The sequence below is a fragment of the Etheostoma cragini genome, chromosome 15 (genome assembly GCF_013103735.1).
Source record: "Etheostoma cragini isolate CJK2018 chromosome 15, CSU_Ecrag_1.0, whole genome shotgun sequence".
Lineage (NCBI taxonomy): Eukaryota > Metazoa > Chordata > Actinopteri > Perciformes > Percidae > Etheostoma > Etheostoma cragini.
The window spans coordinates 3,482,952-3,490,701 of record NC_048421.1 but is presented as its reverse complement, the minus strand read 5'-3'; the positions used below and the strand labels follow the sequence as shown (position 1 = coordinate 3,490,701).

At 39.5% G+C, this 7,750-nt stretch overlaps 2 protein-coding genes across 3 annotated transcripts in view; both read right to left on the bottom strand.

Moving 5' to 3' along the window:
* rangap1a (RAN GTPase activating protein 1a) overlaps positions 1-6,515 on the bottom strand; it is a 10,571-nt gene extending 4,056 nt beyond the window's left edge. Inside the window, exons 1-11 of one of the 2 annotated variants that reach the window (XM_034894297.1) lie at positions 6,254-6,515; positions 5,008-5,127; positions 4,738-4,865; positions 4,032-4,091; positions 3,698-3,877; positions 3,246-3,380; positions 2,786-2,944; positions 1,786-1,899; positions 1,426-1,525; positions 1,104-1,188; positions 392-527 (exon numbers count right to left, since the gene is read on the bottom strand). In XM_034894297.1, the coding sequence (XP_034750188.1) occupies positions 392-527; positions 1,104-1,188; positions 1,426-1,525; positions 1,786-1,899; positions 2,786-2,944; positions 3,246-3,380; positions 3,698-3,877; positions 4,032-4,091; positions 4,738-4,865; positions 5,008-5,119 (1,209 nt within the window). In that variant the 5' untranslated portion in view covers positions 5,120-5,127; positions 6,254-6,515. The remainder of the gene's footprint in view (positions 1-391; positions 528-1,103; positions 1,189-1,425; positions 1,526-1,785; positions 1,900-2,785; positions 2,945-3,245; positions 3,381-3,697; positions 3,878-4,031; positions 4,092-4,737; positions 4,866-5,007; positions 5,128-6,253) is intronic. The other variant, XM_034894298.1, reaches the window with a different exon arrangement.
* Positions 6,516-7,292: 777 nt separating this feature from the next.
* Positions 7,293-7,750, bottom strand: part of LOC117958058 (heat shock 70 kDa protein 1-like) — a 1,805-nt gene continuing 1,347 nt past the window's right edge. Inside the window, exon 2 of the mRNA XM_034894300.1 lies at positions 7,293-7,738. The gene's annotated coding sequence lies outside the window, so the exon portion shown is untranslated. The remainder of the gene's footprint in view (positions 7,739-7,750) is intronic.

Sequence of the window (7,750 nt, the reverse complement as noted above, 5' to 3'; positions counted from 1 at the left end):
CCGTCCCCTCCCGCTCCCTCAGGTCTTCCTCCTCCATCCACCTCACTGTCCCCCATGCTCGACTTGTCACCATGGGGACCAGAGGCTTCAGCCGCTCTGCTCCCCAGCTCTGGAACTCACTCCCACCTGACCTCCGCAACATCAACTCTCTCCCCCTGTTCAAAACTAGACTAAAAACCCATCTCTTCCAGCTCTTTTCTGTAAATACACTGTTCCTGTTTTGTTTTGTTTTATTTGTTTTGTTTTTTGTTTTATTTATTTTGTTATTACTACTTACACTTTTATGTTCCCTGTATCTGTCTTTTATTGTCTGTAAAGCGTCCTTGAGTGTTAGAAAGGCGCTGTTAAATAAAATGTATTATTATTATTATTATTATTATTATTATCTCACCTTGATGCCATTGCTTTCCTCTTCCTCCTCTTCTTCCTCTTCCTCCTCTATTTCCTCCTCATCCACATCCTCGTCATCTTCGTCATCTTCCTCATCTTCGTCATCATAGTCATCCTCTGGCTCACCCTCATCGTCACTGAGGCAAATTAAAGACAGCGTTCATTAGGGAGGATTTTGGGATGAGATGTATTGTTTTAAACGATGGCGATATTCGACAAAATAATGTCCAAATCATTGTGGGGCAGACTGCGTCAGTTTTTCAGGTGCAGCTGTGATGTATTCCACTTCAAACACAGAGTGTATGCGTCAAACAGTAGATCAGGCATCAACGGTGCAGATGGGATTTACACAAAATACGAGGAAGGTTAAGGTGGAAAAATGTGAATTAATTTCACCTGGACTTGGACCTTAATGTTACCTATGTATAATAATGTATAATTTGTAATTATTTTATCCAAGGGTTATTTAAACCGCCGGCCTCCCACTCTGCAATTGGACAATCTGAAGACTTGCAAAGCATTTTGGGGCAGTTGAGTTTCTTCAGCAAGCTCTTGTATCCTACCCAGAAAGTCGTGCTAATCTATTATACATCGAGGCATTTCTCGTGTACACAATATCCACAGCAGTTGGAATGCACTGCATACTCAATTTTATATTATGATTTATGGATTCCATTAATTACACCACAAGAGCTATAGTATGACATTATTACCTGAGTGACCCTAGAAGATTGCCAATGTTCATGCCTTCCATGGCATCTCTCAAAGCTTTGCAGCCATCCTCTCCTAGACAGTTACCTGAGAACCAAAGATCATTCTATTACCACGTAGTCGGGAGCAAATAATCAAAAAGAAAGTCTCTAAGTAACATCGCTTCAAATGTAAGTCACTGACTCCTTTAAAACCGTTAATAAAAAACGTTTATAAAAATAGAACTTTAAAGCAGATTTTTGTACTTTTGTAGAGGATAACAGCTAAAGATAACATAACTAAAAAAGCAGTTGTCTGAGTTAGTTTTTTGCCCGTTTTTTTTACCATTTAGGTCGAGTTTCTCCAGCTGGTTCCGGTCCTTTACTGCTTGTGCCACAGCTAGAGCAGCTTCCTCTGTAATCTCGCCAAATGACAGATTGATTTCCTGTTAAATGTAACAAATATTTACTCAGAAAGGAAGAAAAGAAAAAAAACTTAACAAAAAAAGCTGAGAAAAAAAGACTTAAGAAAAAAGTCCTTTCTAAATAAATTTGGGATGGAAATGATCATAGTCCAGAGGTGTGTGACCATGTTCACTCTGGCTACTAATGCCCAGTTACATTGTCCCCACAGGCAGCAACAAACTGCTATTCTGAGAAGTAGTTACAACTCAGGTGGGGAAGTACTATAGTTCACTTCACTCACCTTAAGGATTGGTAATCCCTCTGATACCGTTTCTGCAATAGCTATGGCTCCTGCTGGCCGCACCAGACAATCGCCAAAGTTTATCACCTGGATGCTGCGCAGGTGCTTCAGGGCCTATGAAGGACACAGATATTATTTGCTACAAATCCAAAGATTGTTTGCTGTTCAAGCCTCACTTAATGACAATAGCAAGTGTATGTGTGAGCCTTAAGCTGGAAAAAATAACTTCCTTCACCAAGTTCATAGGTCTGTAAAAATGTTGCAGTGTTTTGCAAACAAGGTATTAAGAACCTGGTACAGCAGAAAATAAGAAGCCACTCCCTCTGTTAGCTGATTGGACCGCCAAAAACATTGGTCGAGAAACCCAAGACTAAACCCCAAACCCAGATGGAGTAATGAAGCGAAATGAAAACTGAGCGGAAGTATGTAGGAGGGTGGAGGCAGGCTAGTATTTAACCAGTGGCCAGTGTAAATAGGCCAGGATAAGGCTAATGTGACATGACCTCCCCGATCTTGTCAGCAACCTAGCAGTAGCATTCTGGACCAATTGTAAACAATTTACAGACGATCTGGTGAGGCAAGTAAAAAGAGAATTACTATCTGATTACTTCTAACTCAGTGTAGGAAACAACATGTCCACAAAAATCACTGAAATGAGAGTTCAGTGATGTTTCTTAGGTGGAAAAACAAGTGCGGGTTAGTGACTTCACATGTTTTTCAAGGCTCTCGGCCTGATCTAAGGTCACACCAAGATTTCCTAGACTGGAACACACATTGAATTTGAATGTCATCTGCATAGCAGTGGTATGAAATACCTTAAAAAAGTGTCCAAGTGGAAGGATATAAAGGGCAAATACAATTGGTCCCAGAACCGAACCCTGGAGCACCCCAAAAGTTAAAGCAGTAAACTCAGACATGTATCAGATAACAGCTAAAAAAACTCCTATCTAACAGATAAGAAGAGAACCAGTCAAGGACTCTCCCAGAGATGTCTGTATACCTGAGCCATGGCGATAGCCCCCTTCTCAGAGAAGGTGTTGTCGTTGAGGTTGAGGATGCGGAGGCCTGCGTTGTGCTGCACGGCTGTGGCCAGAGCTGTCACACCAGGATGATTGATGCCATTCTGGGGCATGTGAACCTCCTCCAGGCTGCCCATCAACTAGGAAAACAGAAATTATACAATTATAGCTACACAGCCACACAGTACTTTTACAGAGAACCACAGCAGTTTACCTACATTAACAGATGCGTACAGCTTCGAACAACTATGGTCAAGTAGTCAAATAACTGGCAATATGAGCTGCGTAGATAAAAACTGATCTGAGATAAATCTGTGGAATTAATCATGCCAAGCGCTCCAGAAAGGAAAGCTGCAGTGAAATCTCTCACTATGGTTGTAATGTAGCGTGACAATGTGGCAGTCTGTTTCCCCAGAAACAAGTCAAGTAAAGTTAGTGTACCTGGAAGGCTTGAGCGAGGGCAGTGGCTCCATCGTTCTCCAGACGGTTCCTCCCTGCAACAAATATCTTAAGGCCGAGGGGGGTTCCCTCGGCACTGGACTTTTTATGGCACTGGATCAATGAAGACGCCAAGATCTGAAGAGTCCATAAACACAGAATTATATGTGTAACATGTTGTGAATTTTTACAACCTTTTTTGTTTCGGAAAATTGTCTTTTTATTCCAGCTTTAAAAAACTAAAAAATACATCAAGTCTATTTTTCAGTGCTTGAACTTTAACTTAGTCTTCAACTCCTTTCATCAGTTAAAGAACATTATTTGCATCTTAAAACTAGTATTGGATTGCATTAGATTAATACCGTGACCAGTGAGTGAATATTATCCAAAAATGATGGAACTTAACAATGTAGATGGAACAGGTCTCATTTTTAAAAGAGGTTCTCATGACATACCTTCCCCCCTCCAATGCCCATGCCACAGTTGTTGAGCCGTAGCTCCTGCAATGTGTAGCAGGCCGTACTCTTGAGCAACTTCTCGATGCCCTTCACCCCATCTGGCCCAAAAGCGTTGTCACTGAGATCTAAAACGGTCAGCCTGGCACCCGCCAGCATCAGAGCGTCACCCAGTGAATTCTACAACACAAGGAGAGAGAGAGAAGAGACTAAATAAATGGCAGGATAAGTCAGGCAGCGTCCCAAAAAAAACATAGTTACAGCTATGTAATCATTCACATTTGCCTAAACATGCTTTGACAACGACATCAATGCTGAGGAAGAAGTGCATTACCAGGGCAGCCGGGATTTCAGAGCGCAGGCGACCGGTAAACATGTCACTCCAATAACAGCGCTGAAAGAGAGTAAAGATATACAGTGTCAGCTGAGAGACGATCTTGAATATATACTTGATTATAAAAAACAGACTAAAGACTTTTTCATGTCTAATGTGATAGTAAATGGAGTATGGTGGGTGGTGATGCCGCAGTTGATACACATAACACATTCACATGCTTTTGGTGTGGGAGATCTGGGTTCAATTCCCACTGCAATACACCAACCAATGTGTCCCTGAGCAAGACACTTAACCCAGTTTCTCCAGAGGTGTGCTGCCTCTGACATATAGCAATTGTAAGTCGCTTTGGATAAAAGCGTCATCTAAACATGACATGTAATGTAATATCTGTATACATTAAATTATGATTGGAATTTGGTATTTTTTTATAGAACCAAACTGTTCCACCAGGAGTAGAGCTACAAAGATGAATTATTAGTTGTCAACAATTAAATTAATAGATAACTATTTTGATAATTGATTCATCGGTTTGAGTCATTTTATATAGAAAAACCATAAAAATTCACTAATTCCATCTTCCTAAAAGTGAGTATTTTCTTCTTTCTTCACTCCTCTGAGAGAGTAAACGGAATATCTTTGAGTTGCGGACAAAACAACTGAACAACTTTTTGCTGAAAAAGTCAATAAGAAACACAATCCAAACCTTGAACTTGCTCTTTGTTTCTAAGGCCTTGGCAATTGCCTGTGCTGCCGCCACACCTATAGTGTTTCCCTCCAACCTCAGAGCCTGTAAGTCCTCAAAGTCCTGGATTTCCTTGACCATCTCCTCCACTGGAGATGATGAACATGGTTGGGTGTTACAGGTTGAGAAAGAAAGATAAGAGAGTTGTGAGGTTTAAAAAAACAAACAAAAAAACATTAAAACCAAGGCTTTAATGTGTTTAAGAAACTTAAGCCTCACTGGCTTACTCACCTGATTGGGCATCATCCAGCTTTCTTCCCTGGCCTTTGTAGCTCAGCTCTCCTTCCTCTACCACAGCCTTCGCCAGAGAGTCGGCCAACTGTGCAACAACATCTGTCGCCATTGGGACACCTGAGGGACAAACACATAATTCACTTTTAAATCTGTTTCATGATAATCCTGGTGTCCAATGAGAGAGTTGTTTTCCTTTGCCAAACACGCGTCACTTATTACCAAGAAGCAAATAAATGACCACATAACACAGTTGTGTGGATATCCTGGCTTTAACTGCCTTGTCTTTTTTGTAGAAAGCTCAGTACACCTCCTAGAGAGAAAATGCTGAAAGTGTTGTTTTTGCAAGGGACAATCCACACTAAAATTAAATGTAAACCTAGTTTAGGTTTCCATGCTTCTTCAACACAGAAAGACAGCAGACAGGTTTTATTCACTCATAAAAATTAAATGTTGTTTTTCGCAAGAAACAAAAGGCAGGCTGAGAATGGGAACAGGCAACCTAAACAGCACACATCACATCAAACTGTTTTATGATCATTGTGAGGTATTACAAACTGTGGAGTAGAGCATGTGCGTGTTGAAGAAATAAGAGAAAAAGCGCATGTTGGAATAAATGTAACGAATTGGGATAACAAACGCAGAAGTAAATAACTAGTTTGTGGTGACAGTTAGAAGATGCTTGTCAGGCTCCTAATTAGAAAATGACTGATAAAGAAAATCTGACATGCTGGACACTGTATGAGTTAACTCCAGAAGGTGACAGAAGTGCAACATTAAGGATGAAAGCTGCCGTTAAATCCCAAAGAAGAATGTTGTTTTGGGGTAGATTTTCCCGTGGTTCCCGATGATAGCCCCGGCGGCTAGTATTAGCCGAGTGCTGCTAACGTTATGCTAACACAACAACACGGTTTGCTGCCAGTGGAGTTACTAGTGCCGGTTTTGACAACAATGTGTGTTCAGTAACATAGACCGCGCTTGCAACATACTTAGCTAACACACCTTACCGGGTGGTAATAGGATTATAAAGTATACATTTGAGTCAGCTAGCTAGCACTGGAAGGTGGGACAGAGCGTGGCTTTTACTCGGCCTCTCCAGTCGGCAACAACCGTTGACTAAGCTGCCTAGCGTTAGCTACCCAGCAGTTAGTCTGAGCCCTCCAGTCCCCAGTTTAGATTCGTTATTATTAAAAAAATCTAAACTATTACTACCTGTACTCCCAATAAACATTAATATCATTATTACCACAACACTGCTGCGATTATTGAATCCTGTCCAGTCACACACGCACACACACTCCCGCTTGCTTGTAGCGTTTAAAAGCAGCTCTTCTTCTGTTAGAGGTTTGGTAGACTAGCTAGCGGCTGTAATGGCGTTTCGCTGCCCTCTACTGTTTGTCAGTAAAGTATTATTTAAAATACATTGTAAATATATATACAGTCCATGGTTTCACCAGGATATTACGACAGCCGGCATCCAAAAAGTTGCATTCTTGTCATCTCAGGAACTAGCACCTTTGTGCACTATGTCCTGCTATATAGCCCAGTGTCCTTTAAATTAAATTTAAAAAAAACTTCCCCCCCCTCCTGCATGACCCTCCTTCTAAAATACTTTATAGAGATACAATTTAGTAGAAGTTAGTAGATCTTGTTTGGTGGTCATAATTTCTACAAGGTATCGCTCATAAAAAGACTAACGGTATCATGGCCATCAATCCATTTTTTTGCCTATAGGCAGATAAATCGCTTTTTAAGCAGATCTCTAAATGAGTATACTCATTTAGAGATCTGCTTAAAAAGCGATTTATCTGCTCATGCCAAAACATAATTGACATTTTAATAGTAGTAAAATAACAGATAATTACTCACCAATAATAGCCACTACAATGAATCATTTCATCCCTTTTTACTGAAGTGGATCGATACATGTCATATATATGACATATATCCATCCACTATATGTATATATATATATGTATATGGAATAAATATCGAATATATATATATATATATATACAGTATAGATATGTTGTTTTAATATACAGTCTCCAGGGTGGCAGTGTGAGTCTCTTCTAGCAGCTTGTATGTAAGCGCCATCCTGTGGTGTTCAGAAGACAAGGCATTGGAAAGTCAGACTGTATTTTATGAAAATTACAGGTTTACATTCCCTATTTTTTTTAATCATAGTTTATATTACTAATATAGTTTGATATATCAAACACACACACTTTGCTGCGATTCTTTTGCTGTTTTTTGTTCTATTCAACATTCTTATGTTATTTCCCTTTCTATATGCTATAGAATTGAATAAATCCCCCAAATTCAATAAATGTAGTGATCTGATCCTTTATTTTACTTCTGAAGAGTCGTATGGAACCATCCATGTTATTTATTTTGACAATTTGGTTAACAGAAACCAAAATTTTGATATAATTACTATTTGAAAATGGGTCCAATTTGACCCGAGGACGACAGGAAGGTTAAGTTAAACATCATTTTACTACAACTGCTGCACAATGTTGGGTAAATAAATAATAACTTATACTGTTTATTATAAAGCTCTCTTTACATCAAAAACATTAAGTTATGTATTGTCTGGATAATTCAAACTTAACTGCTGCTAAAAAAACTAGAAACCCCAAATAACCATTATATTTATGTTTCTTCTTTATTGCATTGTCCAGCAAAATACATTTAACATGTGACGCATCATCCTAATTAAATATAAATAGAAAAACAATAA